This window comes from Poecilia reticulata, chromosome 18 (genome assembly GCF_904066995.2).
Source record: "Poecilia reticulata chromosome 18, P_reticulata-male-v2, whole genome shotgun sequence".
NCBI lineage: Eukaryota > Metazoa > Chordata > Actinopteri > Cyprinodontiformes > Poeciliidae > Poecilia > Poecilia reticulata.
Window position 1 is genome coordinate 20199783 of NC_088847.1, and position 22922 is coordinate 20222704.

The 22922-nt window shown below is 37.9% G+C and overlaps 2 protein-coding genes across 2 annotated transcripts in view; both read left to right on the top strand.

The window, feature by feature from the left end:
- LOC145548899 (scavenger receptor cysteine-rich domain-containing protein DMBT1-like) overlaps positions 1-7025 on the top strand; it is a 34378-nt gene extending 27353 nt beyond the window's left edge. The window contains 5 exon segments of the mRNA XM_081599982.1: positions 983-1294; positions 1832-2143; positions 5266-5577; positions 6200-6517; positions 7003-7025. Coding sequence (XP_081456108.1) covers positions 983-1294; positions 1832-2143; positions 5266-5577; positions 6200-6517; positions 7003-7025 — 1277 coding nt within the window.
- A 668-nt stretch (positions 7026-7693) lies between these two features.
- Positions 7694-22922, top strand: part of LOC103480546 (scavenger receptor cysteine-rich type 1 protein M160-like) — a 53916-nt gene continuing 38687 nt past the window's right edge. Inside the window, 7 exon segments of the mRNA XM_081599983.1 lie at positions 7694-7859; positions 7862-8023; positions 10184-10495; positions 10971-11282; positions 14119-14430; positions 15056-15379; positions 16594-16905. Coding sequence (XP_081456109.1) covers positions 7694-7859; positions 7862-8023; positions 10184-10495; positions 10971-11282; positions 14119-14430; positions 15056-15379; positions 16594-16905 — 1900 coding nt within the window.

Genomic DNA, 22922 nt, shown 5'->3' on the forward strand with positions numbered 1-22922 from the left:
GAGTAAAGCTGTTGGATGCAGCTAATGATAGCTAAATGATGACTAGCTAATATCAATACAGCACCTTAAGCTTGTTAACAAGTAGCTTGTAGGTTATGTTGTTGTCTATGTTCAGCTACATAGATTCATTTTGCCCCCCTAAAAGTCGATCCCCCCGCAAACACACGTCGTTCAACCACACAGCTATTTGTAATCAATAGTGGGGGCCCAGAAAATGTTTGGAAACCCCTGGTGGGGCGCAGGACAAAAAGTTTGGGAACCATTGGCCTACAGAATACCTGTTCACTCTTCTTTGATCCACGTAACTCCATTCGTCAAAAACATGATATTTCTCTAGACTGAAGTACATCTTGATATGTTGAGGGTTTTGAAATGTTTCGGACAGATAAAGCTTTAGAAAACCTAAGACACCACAGAAATGTAATGAGTCACATGTATTAAAATATGCATATATATTTAAATCCTAAATTGCAGCATAAAAAATAAATAAATTGTGAATGTAATTAGACTGAATCACCAAATTGCTGGTAAGTCTTAAGCCACCCCATGCAGAAATATCCAACAAGGCTAAATTATGCTCAACGGTTGGAAATGAAAATATAAAACTTGAGAATTACAGTAGAGAAAACACAGCAGATGAATCAGACTCGCTTACAACAACATAGTCAAATATACTAATAACGCCAAAGCAGCTGTTTTCATTAATGTTGAATAGCTATACAACAGTATACATTTTACTTTTTGTACATATGTAACACTTTGGTTTAATAATGAAGCTCTAAACACATTTTGCTTTTTCAAATTTTTAAGTGTTTTTTTCATTTCACTGATCAGTGTAATCTTTGGACAAAATTTTCACTTGCTACAAAATAGTTTTTTATAAACATTAACATGTTTTTTTCTATTTAAATGAGGATGAATTGATTTGTGCTTCAGGAGACTCAAACTAAATATTGTTTTATGTTTATTCTTCTGCTTCAAGACCAGATCCGGTTAGCTGGTGATGGATCAACACAATGTTCTGGAAGAGTTGAAGTCTACCACAACAGTGTCTGGGGAACGGTCTGTGATGATGGATGGGACTTAACAGATGCTGAGGTGGTCTGTAGAGAGCTGGACTGTGGACCAGCGCTGTCTGCTACCAGTAATGCCACCTTTGGTGAAGGAACAGGACAAATCTGGCTTGATGACGTGTCGTGTTTGGGAAATGAAGATTCACTTACAGAGTGTCAGCATCAAGGATTTGGGATCCATAACTGCACACATGGGAAAGATGCTGGTGTCGTCTGTTCAGGTGAAACTAACAAATATTTAATGAAGTAAAGATATTGTTTAAAGGCTTAAATGTTGTGTGAATCAGTAAAATAAAAGTCCCCAAATAGAAAATCACTTTCTGGATTCCAGATCATATTGTTCTGTCAAATACAATTATTTAGTAGTTTGCTTTAGTTGTGATCAAGAAAAGAGATGAAAAAAATCTAACTTGTGAACAATAGGGGGGAACACAGCAGATGAATCTGACTAAATTCCAACATACACCAAAACAATAAGAATGACAGCAGAATATATTGTATCTTTTATACATATAAAAGATACAATATATCTTTTATATGTATAAAAGATATACATATAAACCAAAAACTGTGTTTAATTTGATTCAACAATTAAACACAGTTGTTGGTTAAATCTTTTTGTGGTGTTTTCTCAGCTAACTGAATAGTGCACTCTTTTGACTCATTTTCTCTTGTTGGTGGTGAGTGAATTTATTTTGTGTTTTATGAATTGTATATCAAAGCTAAATATTGTTTTATGTTTCTTCCTCTGCTTCTAGACCAGATCCGGTTAGCTGGTGCTGAATCAACACAATGTTCTGGAAGAGTTGAAATCTACCACAATGGTGTCTGGGGAACAGTCTGTCATAATGGATGGGACTTAACAGATGCCGAAGTGGTCTGTAGACAGTTGGACTGTGGGACGGCGCTGGTTGCTACTAATTATGCTTTCTTCGGTGAAGGAACTGGACAAATCTGGCTCGATGACATGTCGTGTTTGGGAAATGAAACTTCACTTACAAAGTGTCAGCATCAAAGATTTGGGTTCAATTACTGTGGACACTGGCAAGATGCTGGTGTCATCTGCACAGGTGAAGCTGACATTTATTTCTCAAATAAATGTCTTTACAGAAAATATTTATCACTTAACCTCTTTGTGCACCAGTGAGAGTTGTTTGAAGTTATCTAAAACACTGGTCCCAAAACTGTAAACCACTTTTTTGGGACACTTAACAATTTCTTCAGATAATTATTAATGTTATGGGTTGTTACACTATTTCTTTAACCACTATGTTAACTTGTGTTAGCTTTCTGCTACTTTGAAATGCAACTCTTAGTATACTGGCATTCCTGGTCATTCTAGCAGGAAACCGTGGATTTCTGTTTTTCTGGAACAACAAGTCAGCCTGCAGGGAAGTAGAAATATGCAAGACTCAATAAATTGCTGTGGAATAAAAAACAAATCCGCTTGATTGGAAGAAAAAAGACAAGAATTAATAAGGGATAAATGTTAACTTATTTCATTGGGCCACAGGTTATTTCTTCTTATGGAGAGTTTTCAAGTCTAAGTTCAGAGACAACGGTGTACGTATACTTTGCAATGTGAAATGACATGGTTAAAAACCATTTATGCTTTATAACACACAATAATTAAAAGAATCCACAAACTTCTCATCTTTCTACAGATGTTCAGCTTATGTGTAGTAAAGAGACATAATCCTAAACAAAACATCTTGTATCAGTGGAGCCAACCTGCTAGACTTTACAAGAAGATTTTATAAGGGTGGTACCTTAATGTTCCTGACATTAAGGTGACAACCCTCTCCTTGGGCTGCCTTATTGTGGTGGAGAGGTTTGAGTGTCCCAATGATCCTAGAAGCTATGCTGTCTGGGGATTCATGCCCCTGGTAGGGTCACCAAGGCAGAAAAGTCCTACATTTTTATTAGACTCTGACACCGGTCATACAAGGACATGACAGCCTTTATCAAAGGGCCTGGTATGGAGAACCACCCACAGTCCTCCCCGAGGGACAAGGCGCAGCCTGAGGACCCCTATGGTGGATGAGAACGTTGGATTTGGTGTTCCCTCGCCCAGATGCAGGTCACTGGTGCCCCACTGCAGAGCCAGGCCTGGAGGGAGGCATAATGGTGAGCACCTGGTGGCCAGGCTCTTACTCATGGAGCCCGGCCGGGCTCAACCCGAAGAGGAGATATGGCACACCCCAGGCCCACCACCTGTGAGAGGGCCCAAAGGGTCGGGTGCATTGTGTGTTGGGCGGCAGACAAAGTAAGGTACCCTGGCAGTCCGATCCCCAGTTACAGAAGCCAGCTCTTGGGATGTGGAATGTCGCTTCTCTGGTAGGGAAAGAGCCAGAGCTAGTGTGCGAGGGTGAGAGGATCCGACTAGAAATAGTCGGCATCACCTCGACGCAAGGCTCTGGTTCTGGAGCCAGTCTCCTTGAGAGGGGCTGGACATAGTTTGATGATTGACTTTGTCATTATTTTTATCATATCTGTGGCCATATGTCTTGGACACTCGGATGTGGAGCTGTCCACTGACCACTACCTGGTGGTGAGTTATTTCTGGTGGTGATGGAGGAAACCGGTCAGACCTGTCAGGCCCAAATGTTATGAGGGTCTGTTGGGAACGTATGGTAGAGTCTTCTGTGAGACGGAGCTTTACTCCCATCTCTGGCCAAACTTTGACATATTGTGAGATGGAGGACATCAAGTCTGAGTGGACCATGTTCTGTGCCTCCATTGTTGATGCGGCTTATCGGAGCTGTGGCCACAACGTTGTCGGTGCCTGTCACAGCGGCAACCCTCAAACCCGTTGGTAGACACCTTCGGTGAGACATGCCGCCAGGCTGAAAAAGGAGTCCTATTGGCCCTTTTTGGCCTGTGGAAGTCCAGAAGCAGCTGATGGTCACTGGCATCTGAAGAGGCATCTGGCACGAGTGGTTGCTGAGGCAATAACATTGACATGGAAGGAGTTTGGAGACGCCATGGAGAAAGACTTCTGCATGGCTTTGAGGCCATTCTGGTCCAACATCCGTCGTCACAGGAGGGGGACGCAGTGCAGCAACAACACTGTTTATAGTGGGAATGGTGTGCTGCTGACCTCGACTCGGGACATTGTGGATCGGTGGGCAGAATACTTCAAAGACGTCCTAAATCCCACCAACATGCCTTCCATTGAGGAAACTGAGCCTGGGGACTCTGGGTCGGGCTCTCCAATCTCTGGGGACGAGGTCGCCGAGGTGGTTAGAAAGCTCCTCTGTGGAAGGGCCACTGTGGTGGATGAGTTTCGTTCTGGGTTCCTTAAGGCTCTGGATGTTGTAAGGTTGTGTTTGCTGGCGCAACTCTGCAATATTGCATGGACATTGGGGGTAGTTTCCCTGGATTGGCAGTGGGGATGCCAATCCAGGGTGGGTGGTGGTTCCCTGTTCAAAAAGAGGGACCGGAGAGTGTACTCAAATTACAGGGGGGTCACACTCGTAAGCCTCCCTTATAAGATCTATTCAGTGGTCCTGGGGAGGAGGGTCCATTGGATAGTCGAACTTTGGATTCAGGAAGAGCAGTTTGGTTTTCGTCCTGGTTGTGCAACACTGGACCAGCTCTACACCCTCAGCAGGGTCCTGGAGGGTGCATGGGAATTTGCCCAACCGGTGTCCATGTGTTTTGTGGACTTGGAGAAGGCGTTGGACCTTGTCCTTCGGGGGTCTTGTGTGGGGTTCTCTGGGAGAATGAGGTACCGGACCCTTTGATACGGGCTCTTAGGTCCTTGTATGACCGGTGTCAGAGTCTAATAAAAATCTGTAAACTCAAATCAGGAAACTAATTAAAAATGATCAAACAAAACTGAACTCGGGCATACCTGATAAACTAAGAGGAACAGAAAGACAGAAATAAACAAAACCAAACCCAAAAACAATATTGGGTCCAAATAAACGATTTGGTGAATATATTCTAACAAATATGTTAGGAGCATAAACTGCACAGGTTTACAGGCTGGATATTTGTTAATCCAGGCAGGCCTGGTGTTCTGACTATATGTGCTACCTCGTCAGATATTTCTACCATAGAGCAAATAGATACAGTAGCTGCGTCTGTTGGTGCTACGTGTCTAAAACATTTTTGATTTTTATGTTGTAGAAGATGTAAAAGTGAACAAATCCGAGTTAACATTGTTCTATGTTTGTTCTTCTTCAAGAGCGTATCCGGTTAGCTGGTGCTGGAGCAACACGATGTTCTGGAAGAGTTGAAGTCTACCACAACGGCGTCTGGGGAACGGTCTGTGATGATGGATGGAGCTTAACAGATGCTCAGGTGGTCTGTAGACAGTTGGGCTGTGGACCAGCACTGTCTGCTACTACTAGTGCCTCCTTTGGTGAAGGAACAGGACAAATATGGCTTGATGACGTGTCGTGTTTGGGAAATGAAACTTCACTTGCAGAGTGTCAGCATCAAGGATTTGGGATCCATAACTGTGCACATGGAAAAGATGCTGGTGTCATCTGCTCAGGTGAAACTTGACAAATGTTTAATTAAATATGTTTATTGTTTAAAGGCTTACATTTTGTGTGAACCAGTAAAATATAAGTCCCCAATAGTAAATAACTTTCTCTAGAGTGAAGTACATCTTGACATGTTGAGGATTTTGAAATGTTTTGTAACAAATCAAGTATTTGAAGGCACAAATTAATTCTAAATTACAGCATGAAAGAATAATAATTTAGGAATGTGCTAAGACAAAATCACCAAGTTATTGATTAGTGCCCAACACGGCTAAATTATGCTCAAAGGTTGGAGATGAAAATAACAAACTTATGAATAACAGGAGAGAAAACACAGCAGATGAATCAGACTAAATTCCAACATTCCCCTCAATACTATTAATGACAGAGCAGCTACTTTCATTAATGTGGGATAGACAAACCTGTACATCTTACTTTTTGTACATATGTAACAATTTGTTCAATAATGGAGCTCCAAACATATTTTGCATTGCTTCTAACTTTTTAGATAACTGAACAGTGTATCCATTTAAGTCATTTTATCTTGCAAGTGGTGACTGAATGTAATTGTGATGTAGAAAATTCAAATCCAGACTAAATATTGGTGAATGTTTCTTCTTCTGCTTCTAGACCAGATCCGGTTAGCTGGTGCTGGAGCAACACGATGTTCTGGAAGAGTTGAAGTCTACCATGACGGTGTCTGGGGAACGGTCTGTCATAATGGATGGGACTTAACAGATGCTGAGGTGGTCTGTAGAGAGTTGGACTGTGGACCAGCACTGAGTGCTCCCTATTTTGCTGGCTTTGGTCAAGGAACTGGACAAATCTGGCTTGAATACGTGTCGTGTTTGGGAAATGAAATTTCACTTGCACACTGTCGGCATCAAGGATTTGGGATCCATAGCTGTGGACACGGACACTGGTGGGATGCTGGTGTCATCTGCTCAGGTGAAACTGACAAATCTTTAATTAAATATACTGATTGTTCAAAGGCTTAAAGGTTGTGTGAACCAGTAAAATAAAAGTCCAGAAGTAGAAAATCACTATCTGGATTTAGGATCATATTAAGTTTTGTTCAAACACAATTACTTAGAGGTTTGCATTAGTTGTTACAAAATGTCTTTAACCAATGTTAACTTGGTTATGTTGTACAATTCTGAGTTTAAATAAATTACATTGATGAAATATAATAGGTGTAATAAGAAATTTATGGAGGAATCTATGTTTAATAAACAGCAGAGAAAGTGCTCTCTGAGCTAAATTAGTTTAGATCAGTGTTTCCTAACCCTGGTCCTCAAGGCACACTGCCTGCATGTTTTAGATGTTACCTACTTTAGCACAGGAATTTCAATTGACAGTGTTTGCTGAATTACAATCAGCTGATCAGGAGTATTAAAGCATAGAAATATCTCTGATCCGTGTAACTCCATCAGTCAAACACATGGCTATTCTCTAGACAGAAACACATCTTATGTTCATAATTTTGAAATGTTTCAGAGCGGTAAGTCTTTAGAAAACCTAAGAGCCAACAGAAATGTTATGAGCTACAAGTCTTTAAAGTGCACATTTAAATCCTAAACTACAGCATGAAAAAATAATGATTTATGAATTTAATAAGACAGAATCACCAAGTTGCTGATATGTTTTTAGCACCCACAACAGAGACCAATTTAGTTATTCTAGAAATGTCCAACAAGGCTAAATTATGCTCAAAGGATGGAGATGAAAATATCAAACTTATGAATAACAGGAGAGAAAACACAGCAGATGAATCAGACTAAATTCCAGCTTTCCCCTCAATACTATTAATGACAGAGCAGCTACTTTCATTAATGGGGACAGACAAACCTGTACATCTAACTTTTTGTACATATGTAACAATTGGTTCAATATTGGAGCTCCAAATATATTTTGCGTTGTTTATAACCTTTTAGATAACTGATCAATGTATCCATTTAAGTCATTTTATCTTGCTGGAAAGAACATTTTCTTGAAAAATGTAGTTTTATATGTTAAAAACATTTTATAGAAAATGGGTTTTTTTATAAATAGAAAATAATTTTATTGGAACATTGACTGATTTTATTGTAATTTAGGAAATTCAAATCAGGTAAATATTGTTTTATGTTTCTTCTTCTGCTTCAGACGATCCGGTTAGCTGGTGATGGATCAACACAATGTTCTGGAAGAGTTGAAGTCTACCACAACGGTGTCTGGGGAACAGTCTGTGGTGATGGATGGGACCTAACAGATGCTCATGTGGTCTGTAGACAGATGGGCTGTGGGACAGCATGTCTGCTACCAGTAATGCTACCTTTGGTGAAGGAACAGGACAAATCTGGCTTGATGACGTGTCGTGTTTGGGAAATGAAGATTCACTCACAAAGTGTCATCATCAAGGATTTGGGATCCATAACTGCACACATGGGAAAGATGCTGGTGTCGTCTGTACAGGTGAAACTAACAAATATTTTAATGAAACACTTTAAAGGCTTAATTGTTGGGTTGTCTAGTCAAGGGTGGCGCCAGGAATCTTGTGCACCATGACAAAACATTTAATTAAAGAAAAACTGGGTTACAATTGAGACTCTTACCATTTTCTCTCTATTTTTTTTTTTTGGAAAACCTGATTTTATCATTTTATTGGCAGCACACTATTTGCCACAGTCACTCTTGTCTTGCGCTGACTGCTGCTGAACACCGTCACCATGAAGCGCTAAGCAGGGATGAACTATTTCATCCAGGGGGTGTTCAGAGCAAATGTGTGCTTTTTGGGTTTTGAGGGGTAACATTTAATATTTTCTGCTAAACCAATTTTAGAAAACAAAATATAATTAATTTTGTAATTGACAGGTCCCCATTTTTTTCAATTTATATGGGACAAAAATTGTGGGAACCCTTGGAATTGTCCTAACGTTCCCTCTTTATATGGCGACCCTGGGTCCAGTAAAGTAAAAGTCCCTAAATAATAAATCTCTTCTGGATTCCAGATCATCTTGTTTTGTTCAAATACATTTACTTGGAGATTTTAACCACTGTTGACTTGTGTCAGTATTTTCCCAATATGGGGTTCTAAATTAAATTATATAGTCAAAATATATGTCAGGATAAAATAAATATGTGAAGGAATTGATGGTTTAATAAAACAACACATAAAGGATCCCTAAAAATTTTTTAGAATTTAAATGTAATTTTATTTAATTTAGGAGTTTTTCAAATTTGAGTTTTAGAAAAATATGAATAGTAAGCCCAGGCATCCCCACAAAATGTTCTAATTTTGACTAAGACTAAATTGCAACCACAACCATATTGAGAAAAAATGAAAAATGTTCACAAATCTAAGAAAGAAAATGAAATAAAAATAAAATTGACAGTTGCTTTTTCCAATCTGTCCTCACTTTCCTTTTAGAAAACCTTTGGCTTTCCTAATTGTTTTATTTTTTGGATGGGTTCCTTTAAGTTAGATATCATACAATAAGATGGCTAATTCTACTTTTTTAAAAACCAATAGTGTGCTGAAAAATACATTGAGACTTACCTTTGTTCTACTTAAAGAATACCTGTTCACACTTCTTTGATCCACGTAACTCCATTCGTCAAAAACATGATATTTCTCTAGACTGAAGTACATCTTGATATGTTGAGGGTTTTGAAATGTTTTGGACAGTTAAAGCTTTAGAAAACCTAAAACACCACAGAAATGTAATGAGTCACATGTATTAAGATATGCATATATATTTAAATCCTAAATTGCAGCATAAAAAAATAAATAAATTGCAAATGTAATGAGACTGAATCACCAAATTACTGGTAAGTCTTAAGCCACCCCATGCAGAAATATCCAACAAGGCTAAATTATGCTCAACGGTTGGAAATGAAAATATAAAACTTGACAATAACAGTTGAGAAAACACAGACTCACTTACAACAAAATAGTCAAAAATACTAATAAAGGCACAGCAGCTGTTTTCATTAATGTTGAATATACAACAGTATACATTTTACTTTTTGTACATATGTAACAATTTGGTTCAATAATGAAACTAAACACATTTTGCTTTTTCAAATTTTTAAGTTTTTTTTTTCATTTCACTGATCAGTGTAATCTTTCGACAAAATTTTCACTTGCTAGATTTGTCTTTATAACATTCTGGAGTATATGCAAATTGCCATTATAAAAACTGAAGCAGTAGACTTTGTAAATATTAACATTTAAATCATTCTCAAAACTTTTGGCCATGACTGTACAAGGACAAATGATGTTGAGTATAAAGAAAAATAAATACCTTAAATATACCTTGAAACAAATTCAACCCATAATCCAGAAATAGTAAATTTAACCTAAACATACATAGATAGACACTGCAACATAATGCTAACACAAACAAACCCGGGATAGTAAGTGAAGCAAAATTGCAATGTTCAAATGAATCATTATAACCAAATATAGAAAGTAAGTGAATGAGAAGAAATAAGGGACAAGTGGTCAACATAAACTGAACCACTTTGTCATAAACATTAACATGTTTTTTTCTATTTAAATGAGGATGAATTGATTTGTGTTTTAGGAGACTCAAACTAAATATTGTTTTATGTTTCTTCTTCTGCTTCAAGACCAGATCCGGTTAGCTGGTTCTGGATCAACACAATGTTCTGGAAGAGTTGAAGTCTACCACAATGGTGTCTGGGGAACGGTCTGTGATGATGGATGGAGCTTAACAGATGCTGAGGTGGTCTGTAGAGAGCTGGACTGTGGACCAGCGCTGTCTACTACCAGTAATGCCACCTATGGTGAAGGAACAGGACAAATCTGGCTTGATGACGTGTCATGTGTGGGAAATGAAGATTCACTTACAGAGTGTCAGCATCAAGGATTTGGGATCCATAACTGCACACATGGGAAAGATGCTGGTGTCGTCTGTTCAGGTGAAACTAACACATATTTAATGAAGTAAAGATATTGTTTAAAGGCTTAAATGTTGTGTGAATCAGTAAAAGTCCCCAAATAGAAAATCACTTTCTGGATTCCAGATCATATTCTGTCAAGTACAATTATTTAGTAGTTTGCTTTTGTTGTGATCAAGAAAAGAGATTAAAAATCTAGCTTGTGAACAATAGGGTCGAACATGGAAGATAATTCAGAATAAATTCCAACATACACCAAAACAATAAGAATGACAGGAGAATATACAGTATTTTATCTTTTATACATATATAACAATTTGATTCAACAATTAAACACAGTTTTTGGTTAAATCTTTTTGTGGTCTTTTCTCAGCAAACTGAATAGTGCACTCTTTTGACTCATTTTCTCTTGTTGGTGGTGAGTGAATTTATTTTGTGTTTTATGAATTGTATATCCAACCTAAATATTGTTTTATGTTTCTTCTTTTGCTTCCAGACCAGATCCGGTTAGCTGGTGCTGGATCAACACAATGTTCTGGAAGAGTTGAAATCTACCACAATGGTGTCTGGGGAACAGTCTGTGATAATGGATGGGACTTAACAGATGCCGAAGTGGTCTGTAGACAGTTGGACTGTGGGACGGCGCTGGTTGCTACCAATTATGCTTTCTTCGGTGAAGGAACTGGACAAATCTGGCTCGATGACATGTCGTGTTTGGGAAATGAAACTTCACTTACAAAGTGTCAGCATCAAAGATTTGGGTTCAATTACTGTGGACACTGGCAAGATGCTGGTGTCATCTGCACAGGTGAAGCTGACATTTATTTCTCAAATAAATGTCTTTACAGAAAATATTTATCACTTAACCTCTTTGAGCACCAGTGAGAGTTGTTTGAAGTTATCTAAAACACTGGTCCCAAAATGTAAATCACATTTTTGGGACACGTAACATTTTGTTCAGATAATTATTAATGTTATGGGTTGTTACACTATTTCTTTAACCTCTATGTTAACTTGTGTTAGCTTTCTGCTACTTTGAAATGCAACTCTTAGTATACTGGCATTTCTGTTAATTCTAGCAGGAAACCTTGGATTTCTGTTTTTTAAGGAACAACAAGTCAGCCTGCAGGGAAGTAGAAATATGCAAGACTTAATAAATTGCTGTGGAATAAAAACAAATCCTCTTGATTGGAAGAAAAAAGACAAGAATTAATAAGGGATAAATGTTAACTTATTTCATTGGGCCACAGGTTGTTTCTTCTTATGGAGAGTTTTCAAGTCTAAGTTCAGAGACAACGGTGTACGTATACTTTGCAATGTGAAATTACATGGTTAAAAACCATTTATGCTTTATAACACACAATAATTAAAAGAATCCACAAACTTCTCATCTTTCTTCAGATGTTCAGCTTATTTGTAGTAAAGAGACATATTCCTAAACAAAACATCTTGTATCAGTGGAAGCAACCTGATGGACTCTACAAGAAGATTTTATAAGGGTGGTACCTTAATGTTCCTGACATTAAGGTGACAACCCTCTCCTTGGGCTGCCTTGTTGTGGTGGAGAGGTTTGAGTGTCCCAATGATCCTAGAACTTATGCTGTCAGGGCTGCATGCCCCTGGTAGGGTCACCAAGGCAGACAAGTCCTACATTTTTATTAGACTCTGACACCAGTCATACAAGGACATGAAATCCTTTATCAAAGGGCCTGGTACGGAGAACCACCCACAGGTCTCCCCGAGGGACAAGGCACAGCTTGAGGACCCCTATGGTGGATGAGAACGTTTGATTTGGTGTTCCCTCGGCCGGATGCCTGTCACCGGTGCCCCACTGTGGAGCCAGGCCTGGAGGGGGGTATAATGGCGAGCACCTGGTGGCCAGGCTCTTACTCATGGAGCCAGGCCGGGCTCAACCTGATGAGGAGACATGGCTCCCCTCAGGACCACCACCTGTGAGAGAGGCCAAAGTGGTCAGGTTCATTGTGTGTTGGGCGACAGCCGAGGGAGTGGACATTGGCGGTCCGATCCTCAGTTACATGAAACCCTTTGAGGCCCAAATGTTGTGAGGGTCTGTTGGGAAGGTGTAGCAGAGTCCCATGTGAGACGGAGCTTTACTCCCATCTCCAGCCGATCTTTGACATGTTGGGTGATGGAGGACATCAAGACTGAGTGGATCATGTTCTGTGCCTCCATTGTTGATGCGGCTTATCGGAGCTGTGGCCGCAAGGTTGTCGGTACATGTCACAGCGGCAACCCTCGAACCCGTTGGTAGACACCTTAGGTGAGGCATGCTGTCAGGCTGAAAAAGGAGTCCTATCGGCCCTTTTTGGCCTGTGGAAGTCCAGAAGCAGCTGATGGTCACAGGCAGCCGAAGCGGCATCTGAAACGAGTGGTTGCTGAGACAAAAACTCGGACATGGATGGCATTTGGAGAAGCCATTGAGAAAGACTTCTGCGTGACTGTGAGGCCATTCTGGTCCACCATCCGGCATCTCAGGAGGGGGACGCATGCAGCAACAACACTGTTTATAGTGGGGATGGTGTGTTGCTGACCTCGACTCAGTACATTGTGGGTGGGTGGGCAGAATACTTCAAAGACGTCCTAAATCCCACCAACATGCCTTCCATTGAGGAAACTGAGCCTCGGGACTCTGGGTCGGGCTCTCCAATCTATGGGGACGAGGTCGCCGAGGTGGTTAGAAAGCTCCTCTGTGGAAGGGCCACTGGGGTGGATGAGTTTCGTTCTGGGTTTCTAAAGGCTCTGGATGTTGTAAGGTTGTGTTTGCTGGCGCAACTCTGCAATATTGCATGGACATTGGGGGTAGTTTCCCTGGATTGGCAGTGGGGATGCCAATCCAGGGTGGGTGGTGGTTCCCTGTTCAAAAAGAGGGACCGGAGAGTGTACTCAAATTACAGGGGGGTCACACTCGTAAGCCTCCCTTATAAGATCTATTCAGTGGTCCTGGGGAGGAGGGTCCATTGGATAGTCGAACTTTGGATTCAGGAAGAGCAGTTTGGTTTTCGTCCTGGTTGTGCAACACTGGACCAGCTCTACACCCTCAGCAGGGTCCTGGAGGGTGCATGGGAATTTGCCCAACCGGTCTCCATGTGTTTTGTGGACTTGGAGAAGGCGTTGGACCTTGTCCCTCGGGGGTCTTGTGTGGGGTTCTCTGGGAGAATGAGGTACCGGACCCTTTGATACGGGCTCTTAGGTCCTTGTATGACCGGTGTCAGAGTCTAATAAAAATCTGTAAACTCAAATCAGGAAACTAATGAAAAATGATCAAACAAAACTGAACTCGGGCATACCTGATAAACTAAGAGGAACAGAAAGACAGAAATAAACAAAACCAAACCCAAAAACAATATTGGGTCCAAATAAACGATTTGGTGAATATATTCTAACAAATATGTTAGGAGCATAAACTGCACAGGTTTACAGGCTGGATATTTGTTAATCCAGGCAGGCCTGGTGTTCTGACTATATGTGCTACCTCGTCAGATATTTCTACCATAGAGCAAATAGATACAGTAGCTGCGTCTGTTGGTGCTACGTGTCTAAAACATTTTTGATTTTTATGTTGTAGAAGATGTAAAAGTGAACAAATCCGAGTTAACATTGTTCTATGTTTGTTCTTCTTCAAGAGCGTATCCGGTTAGCTGGTGCTGGAGCAACACGATGTTCTGGAAGAGTTGAAGTCTACCACAACGGCGTCTGGGGAACGGTCTGTGATGATGGATGGAGCTTAACAGATGCTCATGTGGTCTGTAGACAGTTGGGCTGTGGACCAGCACTGTCTGCTACTAGTAGTGCCTCCTTTGGTGAAGGAACAGGACAAATCTGGCTTGATGACGTGTCGTGTTTGGGAAATGAAACTTCACTTGCAGAGTGTCAGCATCAAGGATTTGGGATCCATAACTGTGCACATGGGAAAGATGCTGGTGTCATCTGCTCAGGTGAAACTTGACAAATGTTTAATTAAATATATTGATTGTTTAAAGGCTTAAATTTTCTGTGAACCAGTAAAATATAAGTCCCCAAATAGTAAATAACTTTCTCTAGAGTGAAGTACATCTTGACATGTTGAGGATTTTGAAATGTTTTGTAACAAATCAAGTATTTGAAGGCACAAATTAAATTCTAAATTATAGCATGAAAGAATAATAATTTAGGAATGTGCTAAGACAAAATCACCAAGTTATTGATTAGTGCCCAACACGGCTAAATTATGCTCAAAGGTTGGAGAGGAAAATATCAAACTTATGAATAACAGGAGAGAAAACACAGCAGATGACTCAGACTAAATTCCAACATTCCTCTCAATACTATTAATGACAGAGCAGCTACTTTCATTAATGTGGGATAGACATACCTGTACATCTTACTTTTTGTACATATGTAACAATTTGGTTCAATAATGGAGCTCCAAACATATTTTGCATTGCTTCTAACTTTTTAGATAACTGAACAGTGTATCCATTTAAGTCATTTTATCTTGCTAGTGGTGACTGAATGTAATTGTGATGTAGAAAATTCAAATCCAAGCTAAATATTGGTGAATGTTTCTTCTTCTGCTTCTAGACTATATCCGGTTAGCTGGTGCTGGAGCAACACGATGTTCTGGAAGAGTTGAAGTCTACCATGACGGTGTCTGGGGAACAGTCTGTCATTATGGATGGGACTTAACAGATGCTGAGGTGGTCTGTAGAGAGTTGGACTGTGGACCAGCACTGAGTGCTCCCTATTTTACTGGCTTTGGTCAAGGAACTGGACAAATCTGGCTTGATTACGTGTCGTGTTTGGGAAATGAAATTTCACTTGCACACTGTCGGCATCAAGGATTTGGGATCAATAGCTGTGGATACTGGTGGGGACACTCGGGGGATGCTGGTGTCATCTGCTCAGGTGAAACTGACAAATCTTTAATTAAATATACTGATTGTTCAAAGGCTTAAAGGTTGTGTGAACCAGTAAAATAAAAGTCCAGAAGTAGAAAATCACTATCTGGATTTAGGATCATTTAAGTTTTGTTCAAACACAATTACTTAGAGGTTTGCATTAGTTGTTACAAAATGTCTTTAACCAATGTTAACTTTGGTTATATTGTACAATTCTGATGTTGTAAATGAAATACACATTGAAGAAATATAATAGGTGTAGATAAAGAAATATTATGGAGGAATCCACTGTTTATTAAAACAGCAGAGAAAGTGCTCTCTGAGCTAAATTAGTTTAGATCAGTGTTTCCTAACCCTGGTCCTCAAGGCACACTGGCCTGCATGTTTTAGATGTTACCTTACTTTAGCACAGGAGATTTCAATTGACAAGTGTTTGCTGAATTACAATCAGCTGATCAGGAGTATTAAAGCATAGAAATATCTCTGATCCATGTAACTCCATCAGTCAAACACATGGCTATTTCTCTAGACAGAAACACATCTTATGTTCATAATTTTGAAATGTTTCAGAGAGGTAAGTCTTTAGAAAACCTAAGAGCCAACAGAAATGTTATGAGCTACAAGTCTTTAAAGATGCACATTTAAATCCTAAACTACAGCATGAAAAAATAATGATTTATGAATTTAATAAGACAGAATCACCAAGTTGCTGATATGTTTTTAGCCACCCCACAACAGAGACCAATTTAGTTATTCTAGAAATGTCCAACAAGGCTAAATTATGCTCAAAGGATGGAGATGAAAATATCAACCTTATGAATAACAGGAGAGAAAACAGCAGATGAATCAGACTAAATTCCAGCTTTCCCCTCAATACTATTAATGACAGAGCAGCTGCTTTCATTAATGTGGGACAGACAAACCTGTACATCTAACTTTTTGTACATATGTAACAATTTGGTTCAATATTGGAGCTCCAAATATATTTTGAATTGTTTATAACTTTTTAGATAACTGATCAATGTATCCATTTAAGTCATTTTATCTTGCTGGAAAGAACATTTTCTTGAAAAATGTAGTTTTATATGTTAACATTTTATAGAAAATGGGTTTTTTTATAAATAGAAAATAATTTTATTGGAACATTGACTGAATTTTATTGTAATTTAGGAAATTCAAATCAAGGTAAATATTGTTTTATGTTTCTTCTTCTGCTTCTAGAGCGTATCCGGTTAGCTGGTGATGGATCAACACAATGTTCTGGAAGAGTTGAAGTCTACCACAACGGTGTCTGGGGAACAGTCTGTGGTGATGGATGGGACCTAACAGATGCTCATGTGGTCTGTAGACAGATGGGCTGTGGGACAGCACTGTCTGCTACCAGTAATGCTACCTTTGGTGAAGGAACAGGACAAATCTGGCTTGATGACGTGTCGTGTTTGGGAAATGAAGATTCACTCACAAAGTGTCATCATCAAGGATTTGGGATCCATAACTGCACACATGGGAAAGATGCTGGTGTCGTCTGTACAGGTGAAACTAACAAATATTTTAATGAAACACTTTAAAGGCTTAATTGTTGGGTTGTCTAGTCAAGGGTGGCGCCAGGAATCTTGTGCACCATGACAAAAAATTAAATTAAAGAAAAACTGGGTTACAAATTGACTCTTATTAAGAGAGGAAAATTCTAGAACTTTAAAAACCTTTTGACTCGTTATATCCTCTCTTATGCCCAGATTCAGAAAATGCTGTGCGCAAAGACTGAGATCACGCAGAGATAACAGCATCACAATAATCAGCATTTATTCAAGACAGATGCATACTATCACCAGAAAAGCACATCACAAAACATCAGAAACCTCAGAGCACAAACGACACATGAATTTACCTGAGAGAGAGAAAAAGACAAAAGATGGAAACGACAATCAAAAAGCAAAGATGTTTTTGGAGAATTGCAAGAGCAAATCTAATTTGTTGCTCTGTGTAGAAAGTTTTATATTCTTGTATTTAATTTATTCAAATAAGGCATATCTTTGCTCATCTAACCAGGACCTGTCTCTGACCCTCTCCCTAAAGCCATTTGCCCCATTGTCTAAATAAAGTGGAAGCAGAGCTTCTCCTGAACTCCTGCTGGTTTATGGCTTTAACAGATCAGTGTGAAAAGCTGGAACTTTTTCCTGATTTGTTTTCCAGACAGACAAAGGGCAGATAAAAGAATCTGCTGTAACTACAAGTAAAACAAAGGTCAATAGGCCAGAATAAGTTATTAATTTTAAAACTATTATTAGGCTAATTTAATCAAGACATGTTAAGTTTTAAAACTAGCTTATTATTTAAAATGTATTTTCTTAACATACTCTTACCATTTCTCTCTATATTTTTTTTGAAAACCTGATTTTATCATTTTATTGGCAGCACACTAACTGCCACAGTCGCTCTTGTCTTGCGCTGACTGCTGCTGAACACCGTCACCATGAAGCGCTAAGCAGGGATGAACCATTTCATCCAGGGGGTGTTCAGAGCAAATGTGTGCTTTTTGGGTTTTGAGGGGTAACATTTAATATTTTCTGCTGAAAACAATTTTAGAAAACAAAATATAATTAATTTTGTAATTGACAGGTCTTCATTTTTTTCAATTTATATGGGAAAAAAATTGTGGGAACCCTTGGAATTGTCCTAACGTTCCCCCCTTATATGGCGACCCTGGGTCCAGTAAAGTAAAAGTCCCTAAATAATAAATCTCTTCTGAATTCCAGATCATCTTGTTTTGTTCAAATACATTTACTAAGAGATTATAACCACTGTTAACTTGTGTCAGTATTTTCCCAATATGGGGTTCTAAATTAAATTATATAGTCAGAATATATGTCAGGATAAAATAAATATGTGAAGGAATTGAAGGTTTAATAAAACAACACATAAAGGGTCCCTAAGCTAAATTTGCTTAGATTATTTTAACTTCACAAATTTAAGAAAGAAAATGAAATAAAAATAAAATTGACCGTTTCTTTTTCCAATCTGTCCTCACTTTCCTTTTAGAAAATCTTTTGCTTTCCTAATTGTTTTATTTTTTGGATGGGTTCCTTTAAGTTTGATATCATACAGTAAGATGGCTAATTCTACCTGTTTAAAACCCAATAGTGTGCTTAAAATACATTGAGGCCTACCTTTGTTCTGCCTAAGGCAATGGTTCCCAAACTTTGGGGCGCCGTGCCATTGCAGGGGGGCGCGGGAAGCCATCTGGTTGAAAAGAAAAAAATCAAACAAAGAAAACCCCAACATGAACGCTCTATGCGCTGGGTTTTTACCTTAGAACGGCCAACTCTGTTATTCCTATGTCAATTTGATACAGTAGGGACTTCCACTCTTCCCATATCTGTGTCCTCTGTCACTTTTATCAGTAGTTGAAACTTTAATCCGTTGTTAACATTTGGTAACCTGTTTTTCCAAGCTGCCTTTAAACGAAACATGAGAGCTACTGGGTTTACACCTGTGCGGCAGTGAAGGAGACCTGCTGAGGTTTCTAATACACGCAGGTGTGTTAGAATCATGGCTGCAAAACGCAAAGAACTTTTCACAGGTAGTAAGGAGGATTATAAAGAAAGCTAAGTGAGACTATTGGAGAAATTTTTGTAATACAATAGGGAGAGATACAAAAATTGAAAAGATATGGAAAGTAATTAAAAAAATGAATGGTATGAAAAACAAGTTTGACTATCCTGTATTAAAAGTAGAGAATGTTGATATAATTAGAGATGAGGATAAAGCTGAGGTATTGGCAAAATTATTTAGTAAGATTCATAGCACAAATAACATTAGCAAAGAGGGAAGAAAAGGAAGAGAAAATACTGTTGAGTATAAAAATTTAATACAGAGTGACGAAGAAATAAATAATTTTTTGAATGTTGATTTTACCATAGTGGAATTAAATTGTGTGCTTAAAAAAATAAAAAATACAGCACCAGGTAAAGATAAAATTTGGTATAGAATAAGTCAACTAAGTGATAAGCCAAAAGCTATAATATTACAATTATTCAATAAAATATGGGAGGAGGGAAAATTACCAGAGTTATGGAAGGAATCTATTATTGTACCAATAGCTAAACCAGGAAAAGATCATTCAAAACCAGAAAGTTTTAGGCCAATAGGATTAACTTCAAATTTATGTAAAATAATGGAAAAAAATGATTAATGATAGATTAGTGTATTATTAAAATAAAAATTGATATTTTTAATTATCAAAGGGGTTTTTGTGAAGGGAAGTGCACCAATGAGTCAACATTATGTCTTGAGCATGAAGTTAGAAGAGCTCAAGGTAACAAAGAAAGTGTAGTGGCAGTATTTTTCGATATTGAAAAGGCATATGATATGATTTGGTAGAGGGGTTATTAATTAAGTTACACAAATTGGGGATTAAAGGAAAAATATATGAATGGATTAAAGATTTTTTAACAAACAGGAAATTACAGGTAAGAATTGGAGAAATAGTTTCAGATAAATATATAGTGGAAAATGGAACGCCACAGGGTAGTATTATAAGTCCATTATTGTTTTCGTTTATGATAATTGACATATTCAAAAATATTGGAAAGGATATGGATTGTTCACTCTTTGCAGATGATGGAGCAATATGGAAAAGAGGGAAAAATATTGAGTTTATAGTATAGAAATTACAAAAGGTCAGTATTGATATAGAGGTGTGGGCTCTGAAATGGGGATTTAAATTCCCAGTGGATAAAACAAAAGTAATTATATTTTCTCAGAAAAAAAATAACAAAGTAATAGAATTTAAATCATATAATCAAAAAATAGAGCAGGTAAAGTGTATAAAATTTTTAGGTTTGTGGTTTGATGAAAAATTAAAATGGAATATTCACATTCAAAAGATTGTTGATAAATGTAAGAGAAAGTTGAAAATATTAAGGTGTTTGGCTGGTAGTGAATGGGGGCAGACAGACGATCGTTAAAACAGCTTTATACAGGAATGATAAGATCTGACTTTGATTTTGGTTGTTTAGTTTACAGTTCAGCAGCTAAAACTCATCTAGATAAATTAAATCAAATCAAATCAAATCAAATTTTATTTGTATAGCACATTTCAGCAGCAAGGCATTTCAAAGTGCTTTACATAATTAAAATAAAAACAGAAATAATCAGTGAGAAAGAGAGAGATTAAAAAAAACTAAAAAAAAAAACATTACATCTACTGCTCTCCTTATATCATCCTTTGTCCATGTTCTATAGACTCTGATAGTTGGTTCAGTGTTTTCTTCACCTGCTCTTGGATTTTGTAAGGTAGTCAAATCCATTCACGGAATTTAACTATATTATATTATAACTATAGACAATATTCAACATCAAGCATTAAGATTGTGCACTGGGGCATTCAAAACAATACCTACAGCAGCATTAGAAATAGAAACGGGACAAATGCCATTAGATCTAAGGAGAACTAAACTAGGAATTATTTATTGGTTAAATTTGATGGGTAATAAATGTGATCATCCAACTCGGGAAATTTTAAAGTCATGTTGAGAAAAAGAAAAGAAAGAAGTTATAGATGGAAAATTGAAAAGGACATAAAGGAATTTAAAATGGATATTCTAGAAATTAGTTAAACAGATCCAATATCAATTAAACCACCCTGGATTCTACCAGAAACAATAGTAGATAAATCATTAATGGTAAAGAAACAAGACAAATCAAATGTGGTAGATAGATATTCAGTGCAATCACATTTAAATCAGTATTATCGACATGTCCAAACTTACAGATGCATCAAAAAAGCCGGAAAAATAGGAATAGCATTTGCAATCCCAGAATTCAATTTGTAAATAGGGAAGCGAATTACGGATGGGTTATCAATTTATACAGGAGAATGGTTAGCTATACTATTGGCATTACAATGGATAGAGGATGTAAAACCACTGCAAGCAATAATTTGCTCCGATTCAAACTCGGCTTTGATAAGCATAACATATAACAATATGGATTGTAGGATGGACATCTTATTAGAAATATATCAAACTCTATTTAGAATACAAAATATGGGGTTAGTAGTCGTTTTTGTATGGGTTCCAGGACATATAGGGGTAATAGGTAACGAGAGGGCTGATAAAACGGCAAAGAAGGCCAAACATAATCCTATTAGTTTTACTGTTAGGACAAGCAAATCTGAAGTGAAAAGTAAAATCAATGAGGAGCTGATGAAAATATGGCAGAGAAGCTGGGATGAAGGTTTAACAGGAAGATGGTTTTATAAAATTCAAAAGTTTGTAGGAAGGAAAAGAAAGGGAAGAAGAAACAGGAAGGAGGAAAGAATAATAACAAGGTTAAGGTTTGGACATACAGGGCTTAATTATTCACTTTTTAAAATACAAAAGCATAAAACTGGAAAGTGTGATTATTGTGAGAAGTTTGAAACAATAGGGCATGTTATTTTAGAGTGTTATAAATATGAAGATGAGAGAAGATGCATGTTGAGAGAGTGTGAAGGTATTAAAGAAAGATTTAATTTATCAGATTTTTTGAGGAGGGATTTGGGGAGTAGACATATTCAAATAATTATTCAGTTTCTTAAAAAAATAAAGATATTTCATAGAATCTGAGTAGAGTAAGATAGTTGTGAATGTGCAAAGATTAAGGAAGAGAGGTATATAAGCTATATAAAAGTAACGTTATATAAGTAGGTGTGTGTGTGAGTGTGTATGTTTAGTCAGAAATATTATAGGGATTAGGTGTGAAGTATATAGATCATCACAAACCACACTCCATACCAGTAAGTGGCGGTAATGCTAGTGAAAGTTTGTTGCCAACCGCCAATAAAAACCAAGAAGAAGAAGAAGAACTTTTCACAGTTTATTCCCCCAAACTAACCGACTGAGTTGAGTAAAGCTGTTGGATGCAGGTAATGATAGCTAAATGATGACTAGCTAATATCAATACAGCACCTTAAGCTTGTTAACAAGTAGCTTGTAGGTTATGTTGTTGTCTATGTTCAGCTACATAGATTCATTTTGCCCCCCTAAAAGTCGATCCCCCCGCAAACACACGTCGTTCAACCACACAGCTATTTGTAATCAATAGTGGGGGCCCAGAAAATGTTTGGAAACCCCTGGGGGGGCGCAGGACAAAAAGTTTGGGAACCACTGGCCTACAGAATACCTGTTCACTCTTCTTTGATCCACGTAACTCCATTCGTCAAAAACATGATATTTCTCTAGACTGAAGTACATCTTGATATGTTGAGGATTTTGAAATGTTTCGGACAGATAAAGCTTTAGAAAACCTAAAACACCACAGAAATGTAATAAGTCACATGTATTAAAATATGCATATATATTTAAATCCTAAATTGCAGCATAAAAAATAAATAAATTGTGAATGTAATTAGACTGAATCACCAAATTGCTGGTAAGTCTTAAGCCACCCCATGCAGAAATATCCAACAAGGCTAAATTATGCTCAACGGTTGGAAATGAAAATATAAAACTTGAGAATAACAGTAGAGAAAACACAGCAGATGAATCAGACTCATTTACAACAACATA